Here is a 19,861-nt window from a genome sequence, read left to right as displayed (position 1 = left end):
CTCCACCTCCCAGGTTCAAGCGATTCTCCTGCCTCAGCCTCCCAAGTCTCTGGGACTACAGGTGCACACCACCATGCCCAGTTAATTTTTCTATTTTTAGTAAAGACGAGGTTTCACCATTTTGGCCAGGATGGTCTCAATCTCCTGACTTTGTGATCCGCCCGCCTTGGCCTCCCAAAGTGCTGGGATTACAGGCGTGAGCAACCACACCTGGCCAATATTATGCTACTTCTAATTGATTTTAGTCATTTTTTAACTGAATGAACTAAAGATTTTTATGGCTAGAAAAAAAATACATTACTTCATTGGAAAAAAAATAAGTTTAATTCCTTATTGAAAAATGAGTTCGATTATTTACAAATACCCTTACTGATAAATTTATCAAAAGAATCCATGTAACGTAATTGAAAAGGCACTGCATATTTAATTTTGTTTATACAGCACAAAACATATATATATATATATGTATACTTTATAGGTATTTTTATCTCCATGAAAAATTATGTGTAGAATTCTAATTGATTTTTAATTCAGAGTTATCTTTTTGATATTTAAAAAAACATAAAAATTCAAAGAATATAATGAATATGTGGCTTAACTCCATGTCAATAGAGTCATGAGTCCTGAGGCACAATACTAATCTTCTTAATTAAAGCAAAAGTTAAATTAAATCATATTGACACAATCTATCAGTTGAAAGTTTGATAGTGAGGTAGGCATAAATAAACATGATTATAAATTTACACCTCCGAGAGTAAAATAGAGTAATACCATCAACATAGATTGATCTGTATCACAGATTTTAAAGGGCACTATTAAAATATAAAATTTATATATTTTTCATTTAGGCATTTTTTCTTAATTTTTATTATTTATAGAGATAGGGTCTCCCTATGTTGACCAGGCTGGTCTCAAACCCCTGACCTCAAGGCAATCCTCCTATCTTGGGCTCCCAAAGTGTTTGGATTATAGGCATGAGCCACCTTGCCAGCTTGGCATTTTATCTTCTGATCCTATGACTTGAAACATACCCTACATGTCAATGACAATAAGGTACTTTTGGTAATGACATTTATTCTGTGAAAAAACAAGAAAAAAACCACAAATATTACTTAGAATACTAAGGTAGTCCTTTTATAGTTAGAATGTTTATTATAAATGTCTTGGTTCCTTAAAAAAGGCCTCCTTTTAAATTTTAGTACTTTGGTTTTTCATATAACTGAATTATTAACTCAAGTTAGTAAAACATGTTATTTTAGTTTTGGTTCGTCAGAAATCTTCAAAGTGAGGCAATGATTCATTTATCATATTGATTTAAAAAGCTTTTATATTCTGGTTAAGAAAACAGTAATCCCTATAACACTTATAGCTTACTGACACAACCAGCATGCTCTCTGCCCACAAAGACAGGACAGTACATTTTAATAAATGAATGTGATTCTTAAAATTTCATTATTTCTCAGCACCCCATGGAAAATAAAGAACAGAAAAAGTAAAATTGATTGTGACTTTTGACAATTATTAGTTAGATAAAGGAGGTAACAATTGCCAAAAAAATCACAAAAGTGAGCATGTTACCTGGCTATGACAAAGAGCACACAACTGACACCCAAGTAAGCCAGCAGAATATACATCCAGATATCAGGGGAGAGAGGATTCAGGAAGGAGAAGACGCCTGGGTTTGTACCATTGGGCTTGCGGTACAAAATACTTATTCCAAGTGTCATAAAGGGCTTGGAAAAGTCGATGACCTTCTCTCGAACATAGGTAATAGCCAGTGGAGCAACTGCAAGGTCAGCTTTCTGTAGACAGAAACAAACAAAAAAAAAAAAAAAAAAAGAAAGAAAGAAAGAAAGAGAGAAAAAATTGATTTTCAGTCACAAGAAAAAATCAGTAATCAAATTAAATAAAACAAAGGCTTTACACTTAATTGCCTCAGTAACGATTATGTTAAAATTTAAAGCATTCCTTACTCTGAAGTAAAGAATCTGATTTATTGTGCTAATCATTTCTATGTTCTTCTAGATTAGCAAATCAGCATTTATTGGAAGTAGATATAGAAAAAAAAACTTCATAGAATTAAAAAACTGAAGAAACTATTGTACACTCAGTACATGCATTATGCTACTAGCCTTTTCATAATTGCTTTTATTTTAAACTTTAAAAATCTATTTAATATTAATTATTTTCTTAATACATTGGTCAAATTATAATAGTAATAATAACTACATCAAATTATATAGCTGAGAATTAAGAGACATTTCTGATTTTAAAATACAGAATACAGTTAAAAGATTTTAGTCTTTAAATAGTTAAAATATTGTTTGAAACATCTCTCAGTGTGATTCTGTTTACTACCTCTGAATTTTGTTTCTATCCCACTAATTTGTTTTATATTATTTAATGAAAATCCTTGCAGCCTTGCCTAAATCGCATTAGGAAATGATTTTTTCCATTTTCACAAAGTTGCTAATTTTCCACGGTAGCTTAAATATGTTGAATTAGTAATGCTTTTCACTCACCAGGTTATAATCATCTGTCAAAGATGAACTTAAGCTCTAATATATTGTAAGAAATAATTACAATATTTTAAAATAATGAAAGCATCTGTGATGAGAAGCTATATTGCTACATTCATTTCATTATTAATAAACGTAAAAACTTTCAAAGAGTAAAGAACAAAACGTTCACCGTCAAGAGTTAGAGAAAGACATAAAAAAATGAAATTATCCCTCCATGTTTTCTTGTCTCAGGCAATGTCAAAGGACTTAACGAAGAAACTTTTCTAAGTTCGTTGACAATATTATTCTCTGTGTGTGTTTTTGTGCATTTGTGTGTTGGTGGTGTGTAGGGAAAGAACATTGAAATGCTTGGAAAGAGTGTCTTTGAGAGGGGCTATGGAGAAAGATATTTCTCTAAAAACTAGGAGGAAAAAGGTTTTAAAAATTCTGGGGGAGAGCATCATCATATTTCATATTCATAAATCAAATAAAATATCAATTTAAAACAATAATTGCTAATATTCTTTAGGTAGCTGCTGTACAACAGCACTATGTTAAGAACTTCACAGGAATTGTCACATTCCCCATAAAACTTACATAATCCTACTATTATTTCCTGTTTCAGATAAGGAAAATGAAACCTTGAGAAGTTAGAAAACTTGTTCATTTTCATAGAGTTAATTAATCATTGGAACCAGGGTATAAAGTCAAGGTGTGGGAATCTATACCTAGAGTGTAACCATGACATGCATCTCAAAAACCAACAATGGAATCATAGAAGAGTCATTCATTCATTCATTCATTCAATAATTTGTACAGATGGAAAGGGAAATATATAGAAACAACTCTAGTGATTGATAGATTACAGTCTTTCAGAATCTAGAGGTTCAGGTGTAGAGTGCAGACAGAGGGAGTATTTTCTGCAGGAAGGAAACAGCACTTCCTCTAAGATGTAAGGGAGAAACTAAAAATTGTTTGAAAAAGTGAACAACTTCGTTAACAGAAATAAAGTAGTTGATATGGTTTGGCTCTATGTCTTCACCCAAATCTCACATTGAATTTTAATCTGCTCGTGTTGAAGGTGGGGCTTGGTGGGAGGTGATTGCATCATGGAGGTGGTTTCTGATGGTTTAGCACCAGTCCTCTACTGCTGTCTCCTGATAGAGTTCTCAGGAGACCTGGTTGTTTAGAAGTGTGTAGCACTTCTCCCTTCCCCCTTCCCCCTCTCCCATGCTCTGCCACGTGAGGAGGGTGCTTGCTTCCCCTCTCCCTTCCGCCAGGATTTTAAGTTTCCTGAGGCTTCCATAGCCATGCTTCCTATACAGCCTACAGAACTGTAAGGCAATTGAACCTCTTTTCTTCATAAATTACCCAGTCTCAGGTAGTTCTTTATAGCAGTGTGAGAATGGACTAATGCATTGGTATTTTAAGAAATATAGACTTCAGGTTAAAAAATGAACAACATAAAGTAGTAGTTTGTCCGTGTTTGGAGGGTTGACTACACAGCACAATTTATGTATGTGTTACTTCATTCTGTAACCTCCTTTCTCTTAGGCACATGAAAAGCAAAATTTTATCACATACAAACCATATAAGCGAATATGCTATAAAGTGGTAACTTTTTATTTTTTAATTGACAGATAAATTTTATGTATTTATCGTACACAACAGGATGTTTTGAAGTACATATACATTGTGAAATGACTAGTCTAGCTAATTAACATATGCATTACCTCACATAGTTATCATTTTTATGGCGAAAATACTACATCCACTCTCTTCTTATATAGAATATTAAAAAATTAATTTCATAGAAGTAGAGAGAAGAGGCCAGGCACGCTGGCTCACACCTGTAATCCCAACACTTTGGGAGGCTGAGGTGAGCTGATCATGAGGTCAGGAGATCGAGACCATCCTGGCCAACATGGTGAAACTCCATCTCTACTAAAATACAAAAAAAAAAAAAAAAAAATAGCCGGGTGTGGTGGCACACGCCTGTAGTCCCAGCTACTCGGGAGGCTGAAGCAGGGGAATCACTTGAACCCAGGAGGTGGAGGTTGCAGTCAGCCGAGATCGCACCACTGCACTCCAGCCTGGCGACAGAGGGAGACTCTGTCTCAAAAAAAAAAAAAAGGTAGAAAGAAGAATGGTGGTTACTAGGGGATGGGCTGATTATAGGGGTAGCGGGAAAGGTTGTCAAGATGCTGGTCAAAGGAAATAAAACTTCAGTTGGATAGGAGAAATAGGTTCAAGAGATCTATTGTATAAAATGATTATTACAGGTAATAATATATTGCATTCTTGAAAAATGGTAAAATATTTCTAATTCATATACAGCAAAAAATGTTAGAAAAAAATTCAAATAACACATATTAAAAGAACACAGCTACATTATTCCAAAAAAGTTGTAATATAGGAATATATTAATAGGATTGAATAGTCATATATTAAATTTTAAAATTTATTTAGCATTGCTTAAAATAAAAATTCTATTCCAAATATGAAAGAGAAAAATAGAAATTATGTAATACTATAATACTTTTAATTATGAAAGATATTAGCCACTTAAAAAAAAGGATACAGATAGACACATTCAGACATTTCATTAAAAGTTTAATATACAAACAGACTGTATTACATCCATACAATGGAATAGTATTATTCATTTATAAAAATAAATGAGCTTTCAAGCCATGAAAAAGCATGGGGGAAACTTGTATGCATATTGCTAAGTGAAAGACACCAGAGAATTTAGAGGGTCAAGTTCAGAGCCTCTGAAAAGGCCATGTACTTTATGATTCCAATTATATGACATCCAGGAAAAGGCAAAATTATAGAGACAGTAAAAGATCAGTGGTTGCCAAGGATTCAAAAGAACTGAGATAGTGCTGAATATGTGGAGCACAGAAGGATTTTAGGGTGGTGAAACCATTGTGTAGGATGCTATAATGGTGGATACATATTATGCATTTATCAAAACTCATTAAAATTGTACAACACAAAGAGAGAACTCTAATGTAAACTATGGACCTTAATCATAAATGTATCAATAATAAATCATCAACTGTGACAAATGTACTACACTAATGGAAGTTGTTAATAATAGGGGAAAATGTGTATGGAAATGGAAAGGGAGGGGGTCCAGGAAAGTCTACTTTCTGCACAATTCGTCTGTAAACCTAAAATTTCACTAAAAAATAAATTATATATTTTTAAATAACAATATGTTGTTTTTACCATATCCTCAGTTAGTAGATGTATTGTGTTAAAACAACTTTGCTTGTGTTTGCAGCCCTGGATTGGGAAGGTGGAAGGGGAAAGAAAAATGAATATCATAGTAATAGCTAGCATTAATGTGTCTATTATGAGGCAAAAATGTGCTATATTATTTGGAAGATTTTCACCTCTATTGATACTCACTACAACCCTACAAAATTTGTAGTGTGATTTCCTTTTTACAAATGAAAAACAAAACCAGAATAGCTAACCCGAAACCTGAGATCTTAAGGAAAGTATAGCTCCAAAGATGACTTAACAATGCTCATTTCCCACTATTTTTCTGTACAACCATTCAAATATATCATATCAATTTCTGTTGTTTTACTGGCTTTGTTATTTCCCTGCCCAAAATGATATTCTTTTTTCTCTAGTATTCGAATTCTATAAGACACATCTCTGGTTCTTTTCCTCCTGAATACTCTATCCACATTAATTTCTCTTCAGTGAATTTGTATATAATTTATAAACAGAATCATGTAATTTAACATGTAGAAATAATTTATGTTGTGTTATTTCTGGTTATTTCACATATAAGTCAACCAATATGATATGAGAAATTTGAATGCACATATTATTGTAACTGTATTGTCTCAGTTCCTGTGAGAGTAAAAACACTTGAAAGCCGGCAGGCATACCCTTCGATCAAAGCATGTAACTCTAAACTGAGGGAATGGTAAAGTTTCCCTCCCTGGAAATCTAACAAAGACACCTACACAGCAGCTATCTTATTAACTTAATAAGCACTAATTTAATATTCTACCATTCTATGTGAAACTCTTCCAAATTGTCTTATTCATCTTTGTGATCATAATGAACCTAACATCCCTAAGGCATAGGATAAAATTTGACACCAAGGAACTGCTTAGTAAATGTTTGCTGAATACAGTTTCAATTTAACTTACTAAAATTTTCAAAGAAAACCACTCAGAGAATTTTTAATTGAAACTTTTTTCTAGTCTTACTATAGAAATAAAATTTATTTGTACAATAATATAATTCCAATTGAACTAACCATCTAGATAGAACAGATTAATTCTTTTTACAGAGTTACATAACTAATAGCAATCTACTGATTATATCTTATAAAGCAATGGTAAAAATTATTGGCCTAATTTCTGGAAACTTAAACCAAAAATTAGATAACAAAGCATATCTTCATGAATGGCACAATGACTCCAAATTTGAATATGTTGTGAAGCTTTCTTCTTTATGAAGTTTCAGAAATCAAAGAACATAATGATCTTATTTTTATAATACATGATCTCGTCAGTGAAACATCTTATGCATACTTCTAAAGGTTATTGCAATTTAACACTGGAAAATCAGTTCTAAACGTTGTTTTCTTTTCCATGATGTTGTTAAATGCTTAATAAAATGGGTAAAATAATTAAAGTAGTAAGTTCATACGAATAAATTGGTAACATTTATTCTGACTAAGACACTTAAGCTAGTTAATTATCCATATTCAATGTAATGTCACATGTAAGTAATACCGCACATTCCTAAACTATCCACAATGCATAATGTGAACAAATAATTTGTCTCTGTGTACACTTGAAAGAAAACACAATTCACCTTCTGTACACATGGCACACCATCTCTGCCACTACCAACCTAGTCACATTGCCTGAACTCTTACAATGAACTCCAACTGGTCCCCTATTTTCACTCTTGCCCAACTAGAATCTCTTTTCTATCCAAACTCCAGAAGGTTCTTTCTAAAACACATACCAGATTACCACTTTCTGCTCAGTATCCTCCAATGACTTATAGAACATGTTTGCCTACAAAGCACTACAAGATATGGCTTTATCAACATTAGTTCCATCATTCTTCTGGTCTTTCTCACTGTTGTTTCAACAACTCTGTCTGCCTTGCTAATCCTCAAGTGAGTGTACACATTCCTTTTTCCAGGCCTTACACTTGCTATTCCCTCTCCCTGGAAAGCTTGTCCCTTTATACACACAAATGGCTTATTCTTTCATTTCATTCATGTGCTTGCTTTGATGTCACTTCCACAATGGGGCTTCCAGAGCATAGTGGTTATCACATTTGCCTGACAATTACTCAAAGGGGTCTTTCCTGAACACTCATTCTATCATTCTTTATCTCCATACAGTACTTTAATTTTCTTCATGAAATGTGCCATAAACAGACATTGTCACTTGTCAGTCTTTTTCTATTAGAATGTAAGTTCCTTTTGAGTAAGGAGTTTCACTATTTTGCCCAATTCTGTAACTCCAGTGTCTAGTACAGTGACTGGCACAAAGTAGTCACTAAACAACTATTTTTTGAATGAATAAAACTATCACTATTGCACATGGTAATTCTACCCTCAGGACCCCCTTTATTATATTATTATTATTATTATTATTATTATTATTTGCCAAAGAGAATACTCTTGAGGTTTGTATTTTCATTGATTTTTTTTCACCCAAATACTTCTTTTAGATTAGCTGTTGGGTCATTTTTGTTGTAAAGACCGCATAGTAGTAAAGGTAGGGATATTTAATAAAAACGTCCTTGTACTTCAACACTCCCATCTCTCCAACAACTTCAGCCCACTGTTTCTGTTGAGGTCTCCATCTCTGGCAGCATGAATGAGAAATGCTGGATTATATGGTTAATACTGGGATCATATAAAAGGATAAAAAAGAATTTTTAAAAATGAGATTTTTTATGTGCATGATTTTTAATTTTTGCTATGATAAATAACAGTCAATAACTGCTAAAATGTTTCATAAATATCTCTGTGATTAACTGTTTTAGTTATTACCATAAACAAGTTACCGCATATGGTTATGTCAGCACTCACTAGGTGTTGTTCAAGAAAAAACTGATGAGATTAAAGCTACGTAAGTTTAAAATATGAAAAAATTAAACTTGTTTAAATTGTATATTTCCCATACTATACAAAATCTAATATGTATTTGCAGTTTACAAAAACATAAACTTACGTTTTAGAAATATGAATTTAGTTCATTTTCACCAAACCAAGTAGTTACCACACAGTGCCCAACAGAAAGAAAGTAAAGTGGGCAACTGAATTATAAAATTCAGAGATTTCTCTCACACTTGTAGGGCATGAATAGGAAATTATTTAAAAAAAAAAAACAGTAATAGATTTAGCTGCTGCTTCAGCACCTGCTTCTTGCTAATGGTGAAATAAGCCTGCTAATAATTTCAAATAATAATGAGTAAACTTATCAAACTTGCCATTAATGACAATGAAAAATAAACTTAACTGATGTCTTCAGAATAACTATGGGTCTAAAATGTTTCAGAGTTTTGGGTGAGGATATTAATTGTTTTAGTTTAGTTTTGTTTTATTCCCCACCCAAATCTGATTTTGTTGTGCACTCTCAATTGTATGCTTCATAAATATTAATATTTCTCTATACTAGAATTATTACAACATTTCCACGGAACAAATGTTGATATGGTTTGGCTGTGTCCCCACCCAAATCTCTTTTTAATTGTAGCTCCCGTAATATACAGGTGTTGTGGGAGGGACCCAGTGGAAGATAACTGAATCATGGGAGTGGTTTCCCCCATACTGTTCTCATAGTAATGAATAAGTCTCATGAGATCTGAAGATTTTATAAAGGGTTTCCCCTTTCACTTGGCTCTCATTCTCTCTTGTCTGCCACCATGTGAGACATGCCTTTTGCCTTCCCCCATGACTGTGAGGCCTCCCCAGCCACATGGAACTGAATTCATTAAACTTCTTTTTCTTTATAAATTACCCAGTCTCAGGTATGTCTTTATCAGCAGCGTGAAAATGGACTAAGACAAATTTATTTACTTATTTATTTATTTTTAGGGACAGGGTCTTGCTCTGTCACCCAGGGTAGGGTGCAGTGGCTCAATCATAGCTCATTGCAGCCTTAAAATCCTGGGCTTAAGGGATCCTCCCACCTCAACCTCTTGAGTAGGTCAGACTATAGCCATGCACCACCACATCTGGCCAATTTTTCTATTTTTTTTTTTTTTTTTAGAGATGTGTTCTGATAATGTTGCACGGGCTAGCTGGAATTTACATTTAATGCACTAGACAAGTTACTTTTGTTCCTTAGAAAAATATCAGTATGCAGAAATTTCCTGTTTTCTTCACAGTGATAATTCCTAAAAGACTAAACTTTTATTTAAAAATAATCTGAGATCTTGCATATCAATACTCCAAATATGTATTATTTCTATTATTATAATAGATATTACTATGTCTGTCATTTTTATTGTTCATGAGCATAGTGCTGCACTAAACAATGTTTCTAATATTTTCTGTTTCTGATTTAGCTATTACTGGTTTCTTGATTCTGAAATAATTAGCATCTTTTGAAATCATAACTTAAGTGAAAAAAGTTATTCTGCCAAAGATAATTACCTATATATAAAATATGGTGTTACATTCTATAATTATTATATTTAAACATACATAAAACCAAAACAAGGCTATTACTTAAAATGTAATGTTATATATATATTTATCAAACAAGTACTTGAAAAACATTAATCAAATAAAACACAATTATAAACAATAAAGTAAGTCCACAAAATTTTTTATGGTTATTAAATTTAAGACTTTGAAGATTGAGATGCATATATAAAAAGTTTTATTTGGCCCAAGTTTGTAGAGTGACTTCAGTACAAATACAACTCTTTTCTGAAAATAAACTACTAAGACATGAAATGAGTAAATAGTTAAATGATTGTTTTGCTTTATTTTTAGTTGCTGAAATGAAGACAATATGTTGCATATTTTGAGGACAAGGAAAACTAAGCTCCCTTTTTATAAATATATTTTAATTGAAACAATTCAGATGGAATCTCTGATATCAAATATAAAGTAATATGTTGTGGGATGTTGTTAGCTACTATGTTTGAATGCTACCAATTCTTATTATTCTCATATGTTCATGCACTTTTTCCAGGAATAAAATGAAGTAATAATCAATCAAATTACTCTTCTGTTTAGATATAAAAGACTTGGAACAAAGACAAAATTATAAAAATGTTAAATATCCTTAATTTCAGAAGATAATTATCATCCCTTCACTAGCTAAAAGAGTTCATATAAATATATCTCGTAGTAAAATACGGTAAATTTCTATTTTCTCGACTGTGAAATAATATGACAGAATCTATTAATCAGTATCCACTGATAGACTTGGCAGAGTAGGAATGTCAAGATATTTAAACATGATCCCTCCCAGAGCTTATACACAACTCTTTGAAGCAAGAAATACCCAGAGAAACTATAAGAACACAATAAATTATATAAGCAAGAGATCAGTGGAGTGGTTAGGAGAAGATTTATGGAATATTTGAGATAACTTATGAGTGAGAAAGAGCAATATAGCAGTTAATAAACACAGATTCTGAACTCATTAGTGACCCAAACTGTCCAATTAGCAGCCACAATGTTTTTCTATATTTGGTTACCTCAAAGAAGGGTATATTTAATTTGCTAGTCTGATGAGCAAACCAAATATTCAGGTCACTGGAAACAACTCAAGGATCATAGCTAAACATAAGAATAGCCTTGAGTTCTGCCCACTAACCAGAATGATCACATTCAGTTTAGTTTTTGTGTAGTTGGCTCTGACACTAGATAGCCACAGTAGTCCAAGGGAGATAGCCACAGTAGTCCAAGGGACAACATGATGTTTCAACTTGTCGGTTATTTAAAATAAGCCATATGAATCTAGGGCCCTATTGAGTCAGCAGTTTTATTTTTAGGCTATGGGTTGGTGGACAAAATTTCCTCCAATTTCTTGTAAAGTCAAAATGTCACTGATGCCTGTCTGGCTGAGTTTTTGAGTTTCACTGCTTGAAATCGTGAGACCTCACTTTCCATTTGAAAGTGAACTTCTGTGGTCCAAGTTTACCTACCCTGAAATAGGAGTATCAGCCCATAAAGGCACACAGTTTCTGGAGTTCTGCGGCTACTTATTTTCATGCTAATACAGCTTCTTCCAGTTGCCCAATTCAGGGGTTGGATGGGGTAAAAAAACAAAAATGTAGTGAGATCAACCAAATTAACAAGCAAGCAGAAATGATTTGAATTTTCAGATTATTGATATAATTGTCGCTGTCCTTTAGGTTATGATAATGACTATGATGTGACTTTAGGACTAGGTGGCTGAGAGGTTCAAGAACCCAAGAAGCATAGAGTCCAGGGTAATGGATGAGTCTTCCACAAGGACACTGAATTCAAATAAAATTATGAAATTGGCTCTCTTAAAGTGAAAGGCTATGAGTCCATTCCCAAAATAAATGGTGCATATGTAATTGTGATCAGAAAGTGAGTAGGTGATAACATAAGAATGAAAGGAATGGTATATCCAGAGAAATGAGCCTCAAAGAAGCATGTATTTTTTCTGGGTTCTAGAGAAATCATGAATTAAAACAGCAATGGGAAATAGGTTAAGCATTAGGGCTATTTAACTACATTCCACTTCGTCTTTCTTTGTGTACATGGAATATTGTACTCTTTTCTTACCTTTAAGTTGAGCACAGTAATATGGTTTACCTTGATCAAGGAATGTAAGCAGAAGTTGTGTACTTTCACTTCTGCAAAGAAACTTTTGAGAGACAGTATGCAGTTCACCATGTTCTCTCATTTCGCTTCCCAGAAGTAAAAGCACACCACGTGGTAGTGGCTCCATCAGCCTGAGTCCTTGAGTGAGAAAATATGGAACAGAGCCTTCAGCTGACCTATGCTTTATAAGTAGTGTTAATGAGAAACAATCTCTGTAGGTATAAACTACTAAGATTTTTGAGTTTATAACAGTAAAATAATCAGTACATACTGCTTGATCCAGGTAGTCAAAAGAATCTGAACCAGACTCTTAAAATAAGTGGAGTGTGAGAGACAGAGCAGCCAGCACTGGCAGAGCTACGGAATGAGCAGTTTGAATAGAAGAGAAGTGAAACAAGATAGCAAATAATGAAGAAAGATTAGGAATTAAGGGAGATTACTCATAATGGAGGACATTGAGAATTCAGAGACGATAACGAATGACTTGTAAGAGAAAGCGTGATAAGTCAGAGCAAAGTCAACAGAGCTCAATGTGTTCTGGAAATAAAAATACAGAGAGAGTTAAATAGACCAGAGAGTCTCAAAATTGTTTAAAATATCTAATAGTAATAAATTTGTGAGGTATATTGTGTTTAGATTAACACAGAATCTTTTAATGTTTAAAACAAAACACTACTGGGAATACAAATGGCAATTTCTCATGGCCTCCCATGTAATTCTCAGACACACTGATATTTTATGAAGGGGATCGGTTACCAACCTTCTATTCTTCCCTCACTCTAATTTTATATGCACTAGACTAAATAGAAAAAAAAAAACTTGACACTTTGGAGGCTCCATCCCTAGATTCCATTGAGAATGCAAACTTTTACTTATTTGTTTACTCTACTGATAATTTCCATGGGAAATTGGGTAAATGGTTGAGGAAGTGAGATGCCTGAGTTTATGTTTTCATTTATATCAGAAATTTTGCTATTATTTCCATCAAGAAAAAAATACAAATGACAGCTAACATTTATTTAGTACATTAATATACTATACTATACTATACTATACTATACTATACTATACTATACTATACTATACTATACTATAATATACCTGGCACGATTCTAAGCACTTCATACATTTTAGGTCATTTAATCATTACTATGAAGTGTGTGCTTTCATCAATGCCCTTTTTTAAGTGAGAGAAGTGAGGCTCAGAGAACATAACCAAGTTGCCCAAGATCACACTTCAAATAAAGAGTGGAGGGAGATTTGAAAACTTGGCTGATTCCCAAGTCATTCTACAGGTTACAGTTACAAAGCCTTTTAAAAAACAAAATACATTTGATGGACTGTTTATCTCTCCACATAGAATGAAAATGTATTAAGGAACAATGAATTGAAAAATAGAGCTCAACAAAAAAAGCAAATAAAGATGTATCAGTACCTTGCTAAGTTATCAAAGTTAATACTGACATTTAAACATGAGTTGTTGTCCTTGACAAAATACTGAATCTTAGTCTATTCAAATACTTATTTTGTACTCAGATGTTTTTATTCTTTTAAAACTATTTTTAACGTACATGTACACACATAAATGTCATATTTGTATAGTCATCTGTTGATATCCAGGGGAAATGGGTTTCAGGGCCCCTGTCGAATATCAAAATTCATCGGTGCTCAAATCCTTTATATGAAGTATATAGTATTTGCATATAACCTATGCACATCCTCCTGTATACTTTAAATCATCTCTAGATTGCTTATAATAATTAAGTCAATGTAAATGCTATGTAAATAGTTGTTATACTGAATTGCTTAGGGAATGAAAAGCAAAAAATAGTCTGCATGTTCAGTACAGACACAACTATCCTTCCCTAGCCCCAGTATTTTCAATCCCTAGTTGGTTGAATCTGGAACCCAAGGATAAAGAGGGCCAACTGGCCAACTGTATGTATTCATAAACATCTATATGCATATATACTCTACATATATATGTGAAGTATAAAAACATAAACATAAACATATATATGTGTGTGTGTGTTCTTCTGTGTTTAGTTGTAACATTGCACCAATTACTTTAGGAAAACTATGAAGCTCGTTTGTTTCTTAAGTGGCCCATGATTTGTATAGAGGGAATACAAAAGCATATCAGAATGCTAGTATTATTATTTGTATGCATATTACATACTCTTTTAATTAACAAATTCAACTTCACCTGTTATGACCAACCATAACATAAAAAGTTTATGTATAGAGATGTATGGGAATGAGTCCATTTATAATAACATACCTAGAAGTAACATACTGTTGACTTAGTATAGTGAAATAACCTAAAAATACTGGCCACAAGATTCATTATAAATCAAAAAGTTCTTTACACAATGACTGATTGATTTGAGAACAGAAGGATGCTGGGTGTTTTGTTACTAAGGCTATTTCTGTCAGTCATCCAGGAATTACAACTGCACAACCTTACAAACAGCATAGCAATTGACTATTTTAACAAAGGGTCTCACCAGGATAATGAATAGTGCACATTAAATCTCACTGTGCATTGATAAGCTCTCTTTGAACTTTGCTAAGCTTCCAACAATGGTGACAGGCCTCTGGCACTTTCAGAATAAGTGGGCCCTGAATGGTGCTGCAGGGATGAGGTTTTGTGTGTGTGTGTGTGTGTGTGTGTGTCTGTCTGTCTGTCTGTCTGTTTTTGTTTTCTAAGGAAACCATATTTTAATCATTTAGACTTGTTTTCATTTCTAATTAGATCTGGGTTCTTAAGAAAACTTGTGAAATATCAGAAAGGAATCTATCACAATTATTATTTATAAAAAAGGATCCAGATTCTTTTTTAGATTAATCTTTAATGTTGTATATTTAGGTCCCAAGGTAAGAAAAGCTTCTGCAAACATTTTAAAGACATTATGAGGAGGAAAAATGTACAGGTTAGGTTATATGAAATGTGTAACACTTCATTTTAGCCTACAAAAATGACAATTTCGTGTTTCAAACTAATTTTACTATTTACATAATTAACAGGCTCACCTAAACATGTTTTCTTCTTAAATTTTGACTTCCTAAATACAGGCTTCCGATTTTATGTGTAACTCAAATTAAGTTTTTATTTGTAATGTTGATCCCAAGATGAGAGATCTTTACACACACACACACACACAAACACATAAACACACAATATATATGTAATTCTAGAAGAAAACAGGACTCCACAGAAGACTGTCTATAAGAAGAAATAAATAATAAATGGGAAGTAAAGCAAACAAATTTGTAAAATATGTTCAATCTAAACACGAAAGAATCAGATTAGAACTAATATAACAGCAGATGTCAGCAGAATGGTTGATCAGTCTAAGCTTCCTAAGGTCCTTGTATTGTTTGGAAGAAGGGTAAAATATTGGTTATCAATATCTTGTTAATTTTGCTGGTTAAAATTTCCATAAAAACCCCTAAAGAATAAAGAGAAATAAAGCTTATAACTTCCAATTAATGGAGGGGAAAAAACAATGAGTCAAAAGAAAACTCATTCAATGTAAAAGAAGTCAAGTAAAGAGAAAAAGAAGAAGAAAGCAAATTTAGAAAATAGAAATTAAATTTTCATCAGAAATAAATAATTAATGTGTTACTACTTTCTTAAGTTAGGAAAAGTAGTTATTTCTGTAAAAAAAAAAATCGCCTACTCAATTGCACTGTAACATCTTTGAGACATTTCTGTTTTGGCTGAGCAGATATATGATGGTCTACAAAGCAAAATGAAAGAAAAAATAGTATGTGTAGATTATTATCTCTAAGAAAGGATGCTCCGATTCTAAATGACTAGTGATAGTACTTAAAAAGAAATACCCCCAAAATACAGGACAAGAGATCTCTTATTGAGGTTTTGTCCTTGGTTTCTTGTCCAGCGATTTGTAAATTGGCTTCTAATTGCACCTATCAACAAGGATTAAGAGGAATGGGAAACACTCATCCTTGTTACACTCAGATTAAAAATTAATGTCCAGTTTACACAAGGCAGGGATGCCCTCTCTCACCACTCCTATTCAACATAGTGTTGGAAGTTCTGGCCAGGGCAATCAGGCAGGAGAAAGAAATAAAGGTATTCAATTGGGAAAAAAGGAAATCAAATTGTCCCTGTTTGCAGTGACATGATTGTATATCTAGAAAACCCCATCATCTCAGCCCAAAATTTCCTTAAGCTGTTAAGCAACTTCAGCAAAGTTTCAGGATACAAAATCAATATGCAAAAATCACAAGCATTCTTATACACCAATAACAGACAAACAGAGAGCCAAATCATGAGTGAACTCCCATTCACAATTGCTTCTAAGAGAATAAAATACCTAGGAATCCAACTTACACGGGATGTGAAGGACCTCTTCCAGGAGAACTACAAACCACTTCCCAACGAAATAAAAGAGGAGACAAACAAATGGAAGAACACTCCATGCCCATGGATAGGAAGAATCAATATCGTGAAAATGGCCATACTGCCCAAGGTAATTTATAGATTCAATGCCATCCCCATCAAGCTACCAACGACTTTCTTCACAGAATTGGAAAAAACTACTTTAAAATTCATATGGCACCAAAAAAGAGCCTGCATTGCCAAGACAATCCTAAGCCAAAAGAACAAAGCTGGAGGCATCATGCTACCTGACTTCAAACTATATTACAAGGCTACAGTAACCAAAACAGCATGGTACTGGTACCAAAACAGAGATATAGACCAATGGAACAGAACACAGCCCGCAGAAATAATACCACACATCAACAACCATTTGATCTTTGACAAACCTGACAAAAACAAGAAATGGGGAAAGCATTCCCTATTTAATAAATGGTGCTGGGAAAACTGGCTAGCCACATGTAGAAAGCTGAAACTGGATCCCTTCCTTACACCTTATACAAAAATTAATTCACGATGGATTAAAGACTTAAACGTTATACCTAAAACCATAAAAACCCTAGAAGAAAACCTAGGCATTACCATTCAGGACATAGGCATGGGCAAGGACTTCATGTCTAAAACACCAAAAGCAATGGCAACAAAAGCCAAAATTGACAAATGGGATGTAATTAAACTAAAGAGCTTCTGCACAGCAAAAGAAACTACCATCAGAGTGAACAGGCAACCTTCAGAATGGGAGAAAATTTTTACAATCTACTCATCTGACAATGGGCTAATATCCAGAATCTACAATGAACTCAAACAAATTGACAAGAAAAAAACAAACAACCCCATCAACAAGTGGGCAAAGGATATGAACAGACACTTCTCAAAAGAAGACATTTATGCAGCCACAAGACACATGAAAAAATGCTCATCATCACTGGCCATCAGAGAAATGCAAATCAAAACCACAATGAGATACCATCTCACACCAGTTAGAATGGTGATCATTAAAAAGTCAGGAAACAACAGGTGCTGGAGAGGATGTGGAGAAATAGGAACACTTTTACACTGTTGGTGGGACTGTAAACTAGTTCAACCATTGTGGAAGACAGTGTGGCGATTCCTCAAGGATCTAGAACTAGAAATACCATTTGACCCAGCCATCCCATTACTGGGTATATACCCAAAGGATTATAAATCATGCTGCTATAAAGACACATGCACATGTATGTTTATTGTGGCACTATTCACAATAGCGAAGGCTTGGAACCAACTCAAATGCCCATCAATGATAGACTGGATTAAGAAAATGTGGCACATATACACCATGGAATACTATGCAGCCATAAAAAAGGATGAGTTCATGTCCTTTGTAGGGACATGGATGAAGCTAGAAACCATCATTCTCAGCAAACTATTACAAGGACAAAAAACCAAACACCACATGTTCTCACTCATAGGTGGGAATTGAACAATGAGAACACTTGGACACAGGAAGGGGAACATCACACACTGGGGCCTATTGTGGGGTGGGGGGAGGGGGGAGGGATAGCATTAGGAGATATACCTGATGTAAATGAGGAGTTAATGGGTGCAGCACACCAACGTGGCACATGTATACATATGTAACAAACCTGCACGTTGTGCACATGTACCCTAGAACTTAATGTATAATAAAAAAAAATTAATGTCCAGTTTAAAAATCACTTGTGTTTAACTACCTCAATACTTCCTAAATAAATGCATAATAAGCATTGGGGACCTATATAACTAAGATTCAGAACCAGAATCAAGAAATCTTCACTATGGTATCACTGTCCTTTGCAGCTCTGCTAAGGAGTGAACCCTGCTTTAAATATGTTCAATGTTTTTCTCAGTTCATAAAGCTCGGCTCATAAATCAGCTTATTATCAACCTATAATTTAAAATTCTGACTTTCAAAGGATTTAAATTCTCATTGAAAACAGACATAAAATTACTTAATCTATTTAATATTTGTGTAGAAAACAAACATAATTTATGTGAGGAATTATGGAGTAAGTAAATGATAATAGGAAATAAGATGAAGAAGATGAGATACAATGTGAGGTGAGTACATGCTATTCAGAGGGGATGGGAAGGGGGAATTATTGATGAGTGCTCATTTGAACCTACAAAGAGGTGAAAGAATAAAACTGATGGTAATATGGTTTGGCTGTGTCCCCACCCAAATCTAATCTTGAATTGTGGTTCCTATAATGCCCATGTTCGGTGAATGGGACCAGATGGTAGGTAATTCAATCATGGGGGTGGTTACCCTCATGCTATTCTCGTGATAGTGAGTGTGTTCTCATGATGTGATGGTTTTATAAGGGACTTTTCCCTGCTTTGCTCAGCATTTTTCCCTGCTGCTGCCATGTGAAGAAGGACATGTTTGCTTCCCCTCCACTAGGATTGTAAGTCTCCTGATGCCTCCCCAGCCATGTGGAACTGTGAGTCGATTAAACTTCTTTTCTTCATAAATCACCCAGTCTCAAACAGTTCTTTATAGCACTGTGAGAATGGACTAATACAGTAAATGGTTACTGGGTTAATGTTGGCCACATTTCTAGGTCAAACCATGAATAAGAAATTGGATAGACACGAATTTTATATTCCTGGGTGATTGCAATGTGAGGTATACAATTATTATGAAAACCACACTGAGATACCATCTCACATCAGTCAGAGTGGCCATTGTTAAAAAGTCAACAACAACAAAAAAATAACTGATATTGGCAAGGCTGTGAAGAAAAAGGAACACTTATAAACTGTTGGTGGGAATGTCAGTTAGTCCAGCTGCTGTGAAGAGCATTTTAGAGATTTCTCAAAGAACTGAGTTGAACTATCATTTGACTCACCAAATCCTTTGGATTTACACCCAAAGGAAAATAAATTGTTCTACCAAAGAGATACATTCACCTGTATGTTCATCACAGAACTATTCACAATAGCAAAGACAAGGAATCAACCCAGGTGCTCATCAACAATGGATTGGATAAAGAAAATGTGGTACATTTACACTATGGAACACTACATAGCCATAAAAAAGGACAAAATCATGCCTTTTGTGGCAACAAGTGTGTAGATGGAGGCCATTATCCTAAGCGAACTAATGGCCAAAAA

At 33.9% G+C, this 19,861-nt stretch overlaps 1 protein-coding gene across 9 annotated transcripts in view; it reads right to left on the bottom strand.

Moving 5' to 3' along the window:
• Positions 1-19,861, bottom strand: part of GRIK2 (glutamate ionotropic receptor kainate type subunit 2) — a 1,183,302-nt gene that overhangs the window by 185,115 nt on the left and 978,326 nt on the right. For all 9 annotated transcript variants that reach the window (XM_009451673.5, XM_009451672.5, XM_054685483.2 and 6 more), the window contains 1 exon segment: positions 1,579-1,802. In XM_009451673.5, coding sequence (XP_009449948.1) covers positions 1,579-1,802 — 224 coding nt within the window.

This window comes from Pan troglodytes, chromosome 5 (assembly GCF_028858775.2).
Source record: "Pan troglodytes isolate AG18354 chromosome 5, NHGRI_mPanTro3-v2.0_pri, whole genome shotgun sequence".
Taxonomy (NCBI): Eukaryota; Metazoa; Chordata; class Mammalia; order Primates; family Hominidae; genus Pan; species Pan troglodytes.
This window is presented reverse-complemented; position numbering and strand designations above follow the sequence as displayed.